This window comes from Motacilla alba, chromosome 3 (genome assembly GCF_015832195.1).
Source record: "Motacilla alba alba isolate MOTALB_02 chromosome 3, Motacilla_alba_V1.0_pri, whole genome shotgun sequence".
Lineage (NCBI taxonomy): Eukaryota > Metazoa > Chordata > Aves > Passeriformes > Motacillidae > Motacilla > Motacilla alba.
In genome coordinates, this window is record NC_052018.1 from 56,908,157 (window position 1) to 56,922,729 (window position 14,573).

At 45.8% G+C, this 14,573-nt stretch overlaps 1 protein-coding gene across 1 annotated transcript; it reads right to left on the bottom strand.

Moving 5' to 3' along the window:
* Positions 1-1,902: 1,902 nt before the first annotated feature.
* LOC119698807 (solute carrier family 22 member 2-like) lies at positions 1,903-12,476 on the bottom strand. Its single transcript, XM_038131363.1, has 11 exons — positions 11,978-12,476; positions 9,701-9,804; positions 8,572-8,726; positions 6,289-6,457; positions 5,125-5,239; positions 4,913-5,022; positions 4,582-4,796; positions 4,200-4,308; positions 3,710-3,822; positions 2,556-2,655; positions 1,903-2,063 (listed from the first exon to the last, which is right to left on the bottom strand). The coding sequence occupies exons 1-11, from the start codon at positions 12,386-12,388 to the stop codon at positions 1,997-1,999; spliced, it is 1,668 nt and encodes a 555-aa protein (XP_037987291.1). The 5' UTR covers positions 12,389-12,476; the 3' UTR covers positions 1,903-1,996.
* Positions 12,477-14,573: the final 2,097 nt, after the last annotated feature.

The following is a 14,573-nucleotide window of genomic DNA, read 5'->3' on the forward strand; positions in this document are numbered from 1 at the left end:
AGGTCAGTCCCACTTTCATTAATCTGCCCCTGTTTACTTGCTCCCAGGCTCCTTGCCGGAGTCAGATGGTGCTTGGTCCTGAAGTGCTCCTTCCCAGGCTCCAGGGACAGCCCTGGCACTGGTCATGCTCCAGCAGCCCCAGGAGCAGACAGGCTTCAGCTGCTCTTTAGGGGAAGGGAAGCTGTCAAACTGTGTTCCCTGAGGCAGGATGTGAGCTCCACCCATAGCCTGGGGGTGACGCACTCCTACCAACCCCCAGGACACAGTGCTGCTGCTGCTCCCCATTTTGACAGCAGCCATGTGCAGCTGGACCAGCTTTTACATCCCTCTGACTTCCCAGCTCCGGGAAGCAATCCATCAATGGGCAAAGGTCACCAGCAGAGAAATTAATGAAGGACATTTGCCCCTGTGTTTATTATGCTGCCACCAGAAGCAGATGCCACTATCACAGGTAGATGACAGTAAAGCAAAGGCGTGCCAGAGCCTGCCACCTCTGTAGCTCCTGCTGTGGCAGTAGCAGTGCTTGTGGGAATAAATACCAGTGTGATGGGTAAGGGTCTTGGGACTTAGATTTTGTAATTATTTATTTATTCATCTCAGTCTTTGCTTTGCTTAATTTGTTGCTACCGTCTCCATTTTCTACCTGCAGAGTTTTCAACAGGTTTTTTATCAAAGAACTGTGAGTCAGAAGTTCTGACAGATTTCTTTTAGTGCAGAGAAGAGACATGTCTGCAACCAGAGCAGGACGTCAACTCTACCAGACACATAATTACACCCCCACTGTTCTTCTTGCCCTCTCAGGACAAGCTTATTCCCCTCTGATCCTAAAGCAAACACTAGTTTTGCAACTGCCCGGGCCAAAGTCATGTCATTCCTGATCTCTCCCTGCTCTTCTCAGGCAACCTTGCCATGGCCCTGCCACTCTGGACAACTCACTTCCCTGCCTTGGAGGCCTCACAGCAGCACTGAACATTAACTGAGGTTCAGGTCAGTTGAAAGCAGGTGCAAGGTCACCGGAATGCAATCCTGGGGGAATTTCACCCTGCCTGCTAGAGTCCAGCAGTGTCTTGCTCAACTGGGAATTCTCTCCCTGCAGCTGACTATCAGTGGGCAGAGGTGTATTGTACCCTGCTCACAGTATCCTTAGGGAAAATGGGTGGTTTTTCTGGCAGATAGGGCCCAGCAACACAAACAGGGAAGGGGAGCCACAGGACCATTGTCCCTGTTTTGCCCTGCAGCCACAGGTCTATTACAGTTGCTCAACAGGATGGACTGGGAAATTTCTGAAGGTGCTAGATATTTCCTGGAAGACCCGGTGCTGTTCCTGATTCTCCTTGATGCACAGGACCCATGGTCAGGGTCCTGCAAGTTCCCAAGCCTGATCCCAGCTCACTCCAAAGGATTGCCCCTGCAGGGCACATGTATAATGCTATTACCTTATAAAGGATTTAGAGTGTTTCTCCTATGCACACTTTTTCATGCTCTGGAGTTGTAAAATGCCCATCCTTGTGAGTATACATCCTTGTGAGTAGCCAGTAAAATAGGAGAAAATAAAATCAAAATTTTAAAAACTCTGTGCAAGTTGTCACACGATTGAACCAGGTTTGTACTTACCTTGATTCTACAATGGAGATAAATACAATATTATGCTGCCTCTTCTTAAGAGAAACCCACAAAGTCAAACTTTATGGAGACTTACAAAGTTTTGTTGGTATGGATCCTACCATACTCAAGACATCTTGAAGTCCACATTGAAGTCCACACAGCTGGTACAAAAATTTCCTAGCCCTAAAATATGTTTCTCTTAGTGTACAGAGGGGGAAGCAGCTCTGCAGCGACAGGGACAATCCCATCAGAAAACCCTGAACACTGTAAATAAAGGGTATGCATAGAAATTGAAGTAAGAGAGGCAAGACTTTTGAGGGGGTATTTATTCTAAGTGTTGTTTCTGTGCTACTGCCCTAAAGCAGACTACCCAGCAAGAGTTACACCTTCTTCAGCCACGTGCTACTTCTGATCCTTGGACATGGAGATAGATTTTTTTGGCCATTGGAGCACTTTGCCTGCAAGAGTAATAAGACATGAACATCAACCAGGTATGAAGTTGTTCAGGGAGCATCTAACTTCAAGTTCTTCACCTGCTCTGCCTTGGCCCCAATAAAATGACCATATATATTCCCTTAGGTTTGCTCTGGCTCCTCAGCAGATCCTGGTGCTTCACTCACCACAGGTGAAGCTGCTACCAAGACTGCCCTTTTTCTCTTCAATTGTTAAGGCATTTTTTTAAACACAAATATCATTTATAATGGTGTTGCCGCACTTTTGAGAGACTAGTGCAGCTATTCAAGGCCAGTAAAGGCCTAGGCTACTTGTTCTCAAGATTTTACATGGGGTAAAAGGAGTCTGGGATCTGTCCAGTGAGCGTTACCCAGCAACTTTACCCAGCAACTTCTCGGAAACAAACAAGTAGCCAAGTAACCCCTGGGATTCCCTCCAGACAGGGATTTTGCCCAATTTCAAGTGGAAACTGCTACAACTTCATCATCATGACTCACCTGTGAAAGTTTTCAACATCCTCCACAGTCTCAGGCAAAACTCTTCCTTTAGTTTCAGGCAGGAGCAGCACCAATCCACCCGCAATCAAACCAAGCACAGCTTCAAAACAGAGGCACAAAGAGCTTGTAAGCATTTATCAGCCACTTGCTACTGCCAGACTGAACGGACTTGTCAATGGCATTTTATTTTGTCCTTTATACAAGATGTGCACCTCAAGTCTCATATGCAAAACTGTCATGCTGGTGCAAAAATGGAGGATGTGGCTGCCCTGTGGAGACAGCACCCGGCCAAGTCCTCTTGTGAGTTATGCATGAACTAGGACACCTCAAACTGGACAGATCCTTCCTTTACGGAGGAAAGAACTCTTTTTAGTGCTAGAGTATGACAGGAAACACATTCCATCTTCATGCCATTCACATAAGATTAGAAAATGTACGCGCAATGTATTATCTTCTAAACAACACAATGAAATTCTCCTCTGATAATTTCTTTTATCCAGTTTGTGCATGTTTGGCAATGTATTTTAAATCTACTAAGCGCCCTTCTAGATGTCCTGTCTGTCAAAATCTGCATATTGCCATTCAAGGTGTTTTTTTATAAATAATGTGCTGACCTAAAGATTCATAAAAGTGTTGCAGGCCCTGACTTGAGAGTTCAGGTCACTAGTCTGTAAAACTTATCTTGCATTTATTTACCAGCCACTTTACAATAGCTGGAGAAGAGCGAGTTAACAAAGTGTCAGAAAAGCTGAGGCATAGCAGCCATACTTGTATTCCATTAAACAGGCAATTACATGAAATTCTAGGGTTTGACTGCTGGACAAAGACAGTATAACAGAAGAGCAGTACATCAGCTTTAAATCCATCAGATATTAAACTCATCATAATTTTTTATGCGTTCTTTGCCATCTGTCAAATGCATATTCGACTCAAGCTTCCTTAAAAATGCAAGGAGAAATCACAGGGGCAAGGGAGACATGAGTGCATAAACAAGTTCCATCTTGTCATAAACTGAAGGCTAAGGCCTTGTAGAGAGCAGGGGGCTTCTGCTGAGCTTAAAGCAGCTGTGTTGGTGGCTTTTCCAAGTTCCTTTGGAACTTGGGTCCCCCGCTGCACCCTGGAAGGGGCTGGCAAGGAGATAAGGTGGCACTTACTGAAGACAACCAGTGGCAGATCGTGCCAGACCTCCACCAGTCTGTAGACAATGAATGGGGCGATGACTCCACCAATATCACACAAAGAGGAGCAAACCATCACCCCGAGATTCCTGGTTTGGCAGCAAAGGGATCATGTTAGTGTCAGAGTACTGCAGTTGGAAGGGGATGGATCGCAACTCTCACCCTCACACGGGACAGATCCACGCACTGTGTGGAACTTCAGATCCCTCACCCACCCTGGTTCTCCCAAATTTTCCCTTTATTTCAGTTGTGTGAGTTTCCCCTTGTTTAAAAGTACATTTCTTTTCTTTATTAAGCAACGTTTTTTAAGCATTTTAATTATGCTTCACCTACGTTATGTTCAATAGTACCCGTGTAGTTCTGACACCTTTGAGGATAACTTAATTTAGCATAAAATGTACTATACACATCAGCCTCAACTATTTGTTTCCAGGCCAAATGTCAACTGGGGAGAGGATGCACCTACCTGATGTAAGTTGGATACAGTTCTGTGTTTACAAAGCAAACCATTTCAAAAGCCATTGTAATTCCCATTCTCCCAATGCAAGCAGTAATCACTTTTAACCAATGTATGTCTGCAAAGAAAATGCATTCAACACATATAAAAGCGTCCCAGTGATTTAGCAGGTGTCAATTAATACAACAGCGTTATTCAGTGGGACCTCTGATCCCATGTCAGTTGATGTTTTTAAGGGATGTTTGGTTTTTTTTGGGTTTTTTTGTGTGAGTGAGGGAACGGGAACAGTGAGGACTGCAAGAGCAGTGGCAGAGGGATCCTCACAAAGCAGCATGGGGGTCCCAGAGGACAGGGTGGGAAGCCCCCGCAGGGATTCATTCAGGTGACTTACCCTCTGGGATGAGGGCTGTGGCAAGGCAGGCGGCCCCAGCCACCAGGTTTGACAGGGCCCAGGGGTAGCGCCGCCCGACACGGTCTATAGTGACGATGATGATGAAGGCAGCTGGGAACTCAACCAGTGCAGAGTAGAGGAAATCCAGATACATGTTCTCAGCAGCCATTCCCATGTGCATGATGAGCCCCTGGTAGAGGACGGAGCTTGTGAACCTGGGCAGAGAAGAGCATCCTGGATTTGTTAGATAGTAAGAGAGCAGACATCCGTGTCCTGATGGAGTTGTCAAATCCAAAGCTCCAAAACTAGCCACCTAGTGTTATATTCTTACCAGTTGTACATCAAAATGAGTGTGTTTTTTCTTATCTGTGGTGTCCTGAAAAGGTCCATCAGTGAGGGTTTCTGCTTTCCACAATCATCGTCCTCTTCAAATTTAATATCCTATGGAAGAGCCAGTACATAGCACATTAAATTTCTCTGGGAGGAACTGATGCAAAGTACTGTCATGATGCACTTACATGTACAAGCAAACCCTGAGCTCACCTTAAAATGGGAAGGCATCTTTTTCTGATTTTTTTTAGCGATATTGCTGATAATTTTCATAGCTTTGTCATTTTTTCCTTGAGATATCAGCCACCTGGGAGACTCTGGGAGGCACCTACAATGCGAGTGGATGCCATTATACAACAAAACATAAAGCCTACCTATTCTCCCACGAGTGGAGACTTTGGAGGGATTAAAAAGAGGTAGATGGATTTTTTTTGTTGGTTTTTTTTGTTGGGTTTTTTGTGTTGGTGGTGGTGGTGGTTTGTTTTTTTTGGTTTTTTTTTGTTTTTGTTAGGTGGGTTTCATGTGCTACTTCCCACTCCCCCAGTCAAAAAAAGTGCTATGTCCCATGGCTGAGATTGGAAGAGGAATGGTTTAGGTAGTGGTTTAGTTAAAGAGGAGTTTACTAAAGATAAATCAGGGAGGAGCTTTGAGTGAGAGTCGTGCTCTCATCTTATCCAGCCCATTCACCACAAGCCAGCTCCTCTTAGGGAACCATTTTTCACTTCTGCCAATACAGATTAAGAAGTACTAATTAAGTTAGAACTGGCTTACCAATTCAAAAATATGGAAGAAGGCAAGCAACAAATTTCTTTCTACTATTCCTAACCTCTTGACCCATCCAGACAATTTCTCAAATCCAAAGTACTCAAACCAAAAAATATTGATTAAAAAGAGAGGAGAGAAACTAAAATGAAGGAGTGCTTTTTTTTTTTTTTTTGGTTGGACCACAAAAACTGCAACTTTTCTGCCCTGAAAGAACATGCTAAGCCTGTTACAGTTATGTTAGCATTAGGCAATCTGTCAATAACCATATTTTTGGTGTAAGAACAACTGAGTTATACCAAGGCACCTATTTTAATTTATTAATTCCTTAAAGAAAATAGTAAATTACACTAATCCAATCTTCCCCCGGTGTTTTTCTAAGTGGTCTGTTTTTTAAACACAAGGTCAGGTGAGGTGCACAAGCTAAGGTTCAACAAGATCTCAGTTGCTGAGGAGTCCTATTCCCCTCTCCTTTTTGCTGGGAACCTCCCATTTGCACCAAGAGGTGTGTGCACCAGAAAGAAGTGCCCCGTCTCTCTCAGTACCAAGCCTTGGGAAGCAGGAGAAGCTGGGTTTTTTCGGTGGCGGGCAGAGGCACAACACAAGGGCACTTACCAGTAGTAGAGCAGGAGGAAGCAGGTGGGCAGGGTGACAGTGAGCTGCAGCCACCGCCAGTGAGGGAGGGCGTAAGCGATGCCATCGAAGACCAGGAGGCCGACGGAGAAAGCCGCCTGGTAGAGGATCCCCACCATCCTCCGGTACTCCGGGCCGACCACCTCTGTCACTGCGGGAGTGCACAGGGACAGGTGAGCGCCGGGGCTGCCCCACGCAGCAGGAACCAGCTAGGGGGGACGCTGGAGGACCAGTGCTATGGTAACACTTTGGAGAAACCTTGGTAATCACGGGTTTCCCGGCATAACGCCTCCAAACAAAACGCCCTGCTTCGCTTTTCTGGCACCCGAACTCCAGCAGAGAAGAAAACACTGCTGCTGCCGTGCACTGACCTAAGACATCCCGGGAGTGTCCTCTGCTGCAGAGATCTCAGAGTAAATCAAGCATTCGTCAGAGTGCGCAGACGGATTTTGTTGTGAAATCTGATGCCAACATACATAATGTCTCCAACCCAACAACAAAGCTGAATATTTTGTTTCCAAAGAGCAAGCTTTCAGCCTGCATCTCACTCCAAGTAACAAGGAAAACCTGTATCACAGGATGGCTCTGAGCTCCCAGGCCAGGCTGGGATCACCATTCATCTGGACTTTGCAACTCCACACCACAGCATAGACCCACACATCTGTGGGTCTCTGAATCTTGTTGATACAGAGTTAAAAGTAACTATTCCAGCAGGCAGGCACAAGCGCAGTAAACATTTTGCATCCAATTCTGTGACTTCAAGTAAGCAAACTCATTAGAAAAAGAACAGTAAGGACCTAATTAGCAGCCAAATGAGCTGCTGAGTTTTGGAGCCACAGATTAGCTAATGCTGCTCAGCTGAACGATGCACAAAGACATCTCTTCAGGCTCAGCAGCACTGAGCCAGAAGCAGCTGAAGGGTAGACAAGTGCCCCAGCAGAGCAGGATAACGAGGTTGTTCTGTCCTTGTATCCTTCCCTGGACATTCAGTATTGGCCACCCTTAGGGAGAAGATACAAATTTAAGAGAACTTTGGGGCTGGTTCAGGATATTTTGCATAAGAGAGTTTCAAGAGACTCCAGAAGTAACAAGATACAACAGAGAGAAAATATCAGGATGGGGCAAATCAGTGTCCTGAAAAGGACTTCATGCTCTTCAAACAGGTTCAAGCTCCCCAGAAGAGGGGATGGAGCTTTCATACATGCCAGGAAAAGATTTAAGAGGCCAGGCAAGCATCCAGAAATGCACAGGAAGGAATAATCATGTCTTAGCAGAAGACAGTCTAGATGGTGGAATAGGTGCTTTTATTTATATCAGACATCTGGATAACTGAATTAGCAAGATGCCCACACTGAAAGACTTAATGGAAGTTTAGGGCGCTGGCTTTTACATTTTTTACTACTGTCACAATGAACTGTGTATCTCTCAGAGACATTTGGTAGAACCACCTGCCACCCTAACCCAGTTTAGGTTCTATAGGTCAGCTTTTAACATAGTTAAACTGCTGCTTCAGTGATTCCTTGCAGTTGGGTATTTTGGACAAGAGACTGAACTCCACTCCTGAAAAATCCCAGAGATGTCCCAGGCAGCTCTACCCTGAACCAGAATGTGGTCCTGAGATGGTCCCAGACCCAGCCTGACCATCCAGCTGTGCCTCACCGCAGACACAGCTGGTGCAGGGCACTGGGAGAGAGAGGCATCCACACAGGCTGGCTCCTCCATGGCTTGGCCTCCTCTCAGCCCAGTGGATACACACAGGTACACAAACACCTCATCTTTTTATCAGCAAGTACATGCTGTTCTTCAGTTATTTTTATGTTTTAAAGCCTCTGTTTTCCTCTTTGTGTCATAAAAATGTCTCAAGTTTTCCCCACCCTCTGCCTGCTTCTTTAATGGCCTCCTCTGTCACCATCCTGTCTGCACCCGGGCCAGAGGAGCTGTGTCTGCCTGATCACCTTCCCTAGCCAGGTGGAAGGAAGAGGAGCCATGGGGCCCAGACAGATCTGCAAATGTGAGCTGTACCTTAGGGGAAAGCCTATCTCAAGGTAAGAGCCCTAATACACCACCACTTGCTTGAGCTTTGAAGGCTATTGTTGTTTCTCCCTAATGACAGTGCTTAAAAACATCCTGGGGAGTCAAAGAAGGAGAAAACTCCTTAATAAAACACGATGGGAGGCATTTTTTAAATGGCTTATTTTTCAAGTTTTTTGGAGTTGAGTTTTGTTCCTTTACTGCCTTGCTCCTGGGAGAAGGTCCTGAACTCACCCAGGATGTAGCCTGCAGTCCAGCAGCCCTTGCTGACCAGCCCTTGCAAGAACCGGATGATGACTATCCACACATAGCTGGGCACGAAGACCAGAAGGATTCCACACACAACATTGGCAACAATCGTTGTTAAAAGGCAAAATTTACGGCCAAACCTGGATTGGAAAATGATAGGCATGAAGCAAACCACTAGTCATGGAAGCATTTTAAACTAGTAAGAGCTTTGTGTATCTTCAGGGGGAAAAAATCCAATTTTGCTACGCAAAACAGAGACATGCTTTTTGTCTCTGCTCATTACTCACTTATCTGCTTTTCTATGCCATGAAAAGCTACTGTGCCAGTTGCTCAGCAATTCCACAAAAACTTTCAGGAAAGAAAGAATAGTCCCATGTTTACATACATTACATTAGGACTGAAAAATAAGTAAGGGTTAATATTATGATTCTGATAGTTCCACATGCACCAGATTTTTCAGGGATTTATTCAGCACAATCGTAACCTTTAAAACAGTAGTAATGTATGGATCTACTTGTGAGTGTGGTGCATTTCTCAGCTGGAGCAACTCCGATCCTGCTGTACCAACAGTCCTAGGCAGAAGAGAAGCAAGAGGGAAAACAAGCCCTCGAGTACTGACATTTGTTTCTCTTTAAGCCCGGGCGCCTGAGCCAGGGAGTCTGTCTCTGCTGGCGCTGAACAGGGAGCTTAGAGGGATTATCTGCTTTCTCAGTGACTGCTGCTGTCCATATCTGGCAATCAGTGCCAGCTCTTTCCAAGCTTCTCCAAGCTGCAGCCACACAGAGTGTGATAGATTAAGTGGGAGATCCAAACCATGCGTTTCCTGGCTTTGGTTAACATCTGAGGGCTCTGATACGGCACAGTAGGAAGTTTGGGGTGTACAGTTCTAATATAGTCCTCAGGGGCTCTGCAGGGCTCGCTGAGCAGATCTGTGCTAATGACCAGCTACAACCTGCAAGGCAGGATACTGGTTCATGCTGCAACTGAAGGTCCAGGGGCATGACCTTATTTTCAGAAGAGCGGAGATGATATCAATTGCACAACCTTTATCTAAGTTTGGCTGCTGAACATTGATAGGGGAGGTCAGAGGGTTTTGCTGTCAGCCCACACGTACCTGTCTGCAATGTAGCCAATGTTTAAGGAGCCAATAAAAAACCCAGCATTCACAGAAGACTGAAAGAGATCCAACTTCCAGGAGTCCTCACACACCAGGTCAAACTAAAGGAACAACCACAGTCAGAGACAAAAGAGTGAAATGAGGAGCTGGCTCACATCCACAACTCTCCTTCACTTCAGTTAAAGATTTAAACCTGTTTCTGGGTCAATGCCTGTTTTGCCAGCACACAGGAATCCCACTTTTAACTAATTGTCCAACATTACAAACTGGAAAAAGCCCTTGAGCAGTTTACTGGCATCTCCCATTCATGTCTCATCTCTCTTTTCTGGAAAGAGCATAAGTGAGTTATTATCTGTCAAAACTGGCACCTGAACCTGTGTTGGCCCTCATTGATCAAAGCAGCTGAATGGATCTGACGATCACCCTGAGTTTTTCAAACAGCTTTTTTTTGTGGCTGATGGTGAGCATTTCTAAGCAGTTCTTGTTGCCTCGTACCCTGGCATGGAAGAGTACTCCCCACAGACCACTAAGTGTGATGCCTTTACTAGAAGCAGTTTAGATGCCTTCAGGAGCTTGCCTTCTCCCAGGTCCCATGGAGCGCTGACTTTCTGGAGGACGGTGGAAGTATCTGCATCTGCCCAGAGGCCACAGCATTTTCTCTCTGCTCTGGTCTTTAGCTCAACTACGTTGTTGTATGTGTCTGGAGAGCAGACATTTTTTATCCAGGGCCAAGCTTTATACCACATGGATACCCACATATATTTGCCATCTAGTCTTGTCCTACCTTATTGGTAGAAATACACAAAAGCTACTAGAGAAAAAGTTATTGAAAAAACTTCTCCTAATATGACTGAGAATCCCTTCCCTTCCTCCTGGTAGTTGGGTTTAATTGAATCTATGCATCCATAATTAATACAAAGCCAAATATTTCTTCTGATGCTCTTACGAGACTTCCCATGAGGACCTTCTTCCTTGTGCAAACTTTTCCTTTGAAATAACATGATTTACACTGCACTATCCATTCCTTTTCTTAGCTGTCATAGCAGGGGACAACATGTCAGAGCCGGAGAAGTTTCACAGAAACAGTCACAACCAGGAACTCATTGACAAAATGCAGAGTTATGTCACGTATCTGCTCACCCCATGAAGGAAGCAGCTCGTGGGCCCAGCCTTGCACCCCCTTCAGCAGCAAAGGGGAGACAGCTGATGTGAGAGCATGACTGCATAAGCCCACACAGACTGCAAGTGCTCAGCTTCCCACAACCTCAGGAGATGATGGTGGGGGCATCTGACCACGGGATGTGCTGGAGTGTTTTCCAGTGAGATGTGCTGCTGAGCCGCTGCTGTGTAGAAGGCCTGGCTCAGCCTGCATTTGAGGTGCCTCACTTCCTCCCTTTCATATCTCACAGCCCATAACTTGCTGAAAGAAGTACACTTAGAGTGCACCCCCTTATATCCAGGACCAATCTCTCAGAAAAGCATGAATGCTGAAGTTGCTAGCGCACAGATTTTAACTGCTCCTGTGTTAGACATATGGGGGAAAGAATCCTGACCGCCTCTAAACTTTTGGTGGAACTTTCTATGATGAGATCAAGCTTGTCATCCCAGTTACTGGTTTATTCTTAAAGTTAAAGCACCTGAACTGCTAAAGGACAGCAGGTAGCTTAAGTACCACTTTCAGTTTATTCACACTCCTTCTGAGAACACAGTTTCTACAGTTTATTCCTGAATTAAGCGGTTTAATTGTGGGAGGCAAGACCTTTCCCCATACAGACTGCAATTCATTTTTATTTAAAACCGACTTAAAAAGACTTTATTCATTAAAAAAAAAGAAAAGAAAAAAAAAAAGAAGGGAGTAGGGGGAAGAAATCAAGACCATTGCATTGGCCAGTTTTGTTTGCAGCACTGCTAGCTGCACTGTTTACACACCTTCACCAATTGGACCTCTCATGTGACAGCAGTTTCATTCAGAACTGGACTTTATCTGCCTGGGGATTTATTTGCTGAAATATGCTCTGCTCCCCAGCTGGAGATATAAGCCTCCTGAGCAGCCAAGGCAACACTTCACAGCAAGGACAGAGGGAAGATGACTTGTAAACCACCAAGCGCAAGTTCACTGTAAGAGACAATCACTGCTCCAGGTAAGCAGGGGATATTTTAAGGTAAGCAGGGGATATTTTAACACAACCTAGGCTCCACCAACCCTCTCCCCCAGCCCTCACCTTGTCTGTAACAGAGGGGACAGGACAAAGGGGGGTGTTTTGTTGTTTTTACCTCTGTCACGATAGAGCTCCCTGGGGAATCGTAGACCCAGCCATCCCGGCAGGGACCGAGGGGGACGGTGCTCCTGCTGCCCCCCAGGCTGCCGAGGGGGTCGGTGCAGCTGATGCCTGTGGTGTTCCAGTCCACCTCGTACCTCCTGCAGCGGCTGCTGAAGCTGGCCCCGTGGCCATCCCAGCCGGGAACTGTGTGATTCAGCTGCTCCTCCAGGCTCCAGCCACAGCGCTGGCTCAGCTCAGCCACCCCGGGGCTGGAGCAGCGATGCTCAGGGGTGAACCCAAAGAAGACGACCCCCACGTACACTGGGGTGAAGGAGGCAGATAACAAACATAGGACAAAAAAGGTTTGCTTCTGGAACCTGTCAAATTCTCCAACATGCTCTAAAATGTCATCTAGGGTTGGCATTTTGGCACCCAAATCACCTCAAAAATCTCAACTAGGTCCTCTCTGCAGCCCTGATATATTTAGTTGGCAGCAAAGCTACTTAAGTAACAAAGATATTTGACCAAAAGTCAAGACTAACTCTATAAATTATTAAACTACATGTTGCAAGCTTTACTTTTTAGGTTTCATTTGAAATTAGACCTTAATTCACCCAAGGGGAATTTGCCTTTAACCCCGAATCAGAGAATTTACATGTTCCTGTTCTCTGGAAAAGCCCCTATGGGCTACAGCCCTTCAGTTTTTTGGGGGGTTTTGGGGTTATTTTTTTTAGTTAGGCATGTCATCTCCTCAAATAATAGTCATTTTTAAGAACCAAACATAGATGGAAAGTTCTACTAACATAAAAGCAACATATGGGTTTAGTGCAGAATGGCTGGGCACCACCCGTAGCAAAGCTTCTTTACCGGAATCTGTAAAAAACAGGTGGGTACACTCTGAAAAATAAATGTCTACACAGTGAGCCATAGAGCAGTAAAGGAACAGCTTTTCTGAAAACTTCTACCACATGTGTCTCACCTCTCACCCTCCACACTCTTCCATTCCCAAGGAAAACATCTTCCCACCTGTATCAGGGATTCACCTGAGCATGCTTACCCAGTGATCCAAAAGAGAAAAAGCATTCATTACAGAATTATGCACTGGGAATAACTGTGGAAAGCCACAATATACAGTATCTATGGCCAAAACAGTTTTGTTTTTGTTGTTTGTTTGGTTTTGGTTTTTTTTTTTAACCATAGAAGACCTACAGGACTTTAGGTAGACTTCGTTGCGGGCATCTCAAATAAATGCAGTTGTATTAGGCTCCAGTGGTACAGTGTCCTGCCCATGGATAGATACCAGCTACTCCCATATATTTTGCTGACCACAGCAGCCTTCCATCAGAAGGAAAAGCCTAAGTGGAGGTAAAATTTAAAAGACATTTTAAAAAGTGCAAAATTGTCTGGAAAGCAATTGGAATAGCTTGGGCAACAAGGAAAAGAAATTACAGACACAATACACTCCAAAAAACAAAATAAACCACCTTAGGCAGCCATTCTGGCACGGGTATTGAAACAGAACTTGGTCTCACTGCTCATCAACTACAGACCAAGACTAGCCTGAGCAGCTGTGAAAGCTGCTTTGCAAACCAACACTTCAAGATCATTCCCCACATCACACAGATGTGCTTTCTCCTCTCCTGCTTCGTCCTCTCCTCTGTCAGGAACATCTACACCAAGTTAACAAGAACTGCTCCGGGCCACTCACAGCTGTGTCACCCTCAGCCAAGCACAGCACCGCCCCACACCAGACCTCTGCCTCCCCAGCTGCAGGAGCTCCATGTGGAGCTGGGGAGGGGAACAGGGCCACAAGCAGGCACAGCAGTCACCACGCTCAGAAGCAGCTCCTGCAACCTTCCTCAGCAGGGGCGGTGTGCAGTCAGCTGGAGCCAAGGGAACTGAAGTCAAAGCCTGCCTGGAAAGCGGGTGAAGCTAAGGCATTAGGCTGCATCTTAAAAACATTCTTAAAACTGCCTCACACTTCTTTTCCAACAGTTTTATTTAAACAGTTGGTAATGGTGTGCAAGAGTTTCCCTTGAACTACAAAAGTTTGATCCAGACTGGGCCAGTTTTTCCCATTTCCCACCATTCTCTCTGCAGCCAGCCCAGAGGGGGCTGTGCAGACTCTGCCAGGCAGGGGGGTTCTTAGGGACACTTCCCAAAGAGTCGTGCTGCTGACTAGCAAAGCTTCTGCTCCTGGCCCAGCCATTTGTAGACTCATCTGGGCCCTGCTATTCTCACAACCCTTCCCTCCACATAGTTGAGTATTCTTCTGGGAAAAATAGTCTAGTGAAGCTGGTTATGCATCCAGCTCACTAGGAGGTGAGATTCAGCCAGGCTACCTACAAATGCCTGGGTAAAAAGTGAGCAATAGTTCCAAAACCAGGCACTGAAGTCCCTCACTGTCAGATACAAATTGTAACATTGTTTTTGCTCAGATAGGCACACCCAGACAGAGTAGCTCTGTTCTACCTAAGCCTCGCTAGGCACAGCCCAAACAAAGAGACCATGTGATTTTATGCAGGAGAAATAATTTCATGTGGTTGGGTCATGGATCAAATAACTCCAAAATGCCAGCCTTGATGACCTGGGCAAGGGAAGCAGAACCC

What these genes read in the sequence shown, in the direction of transcription:
- LOC119698807 (XM_038131363.1), bottom strand. Translation starts at nt 12,388, where the DNA reads ATGCCAACCCTAGATGACATTTTAGAGCATGTTGGAGAATTTGACAGG. An exon ending in AGATGCCTTCCCATTTTAAG is followed by an intron (nt 5,023 to 5,124) that starts GTGAGCTCAGGG and finishes GCTCTTCCATAG; the next exon opens with GATATTAAATTTGAAGAGGA. An exon ending in CACAGCCCTCATCCCAGAGG is followed by an intron (nt 4,309 to 4,581) that starts GTAAGTCACCTG and finishes TTTTCTTTGCAG; the next exon opens with ACATACATTGGTTAAAAGTG.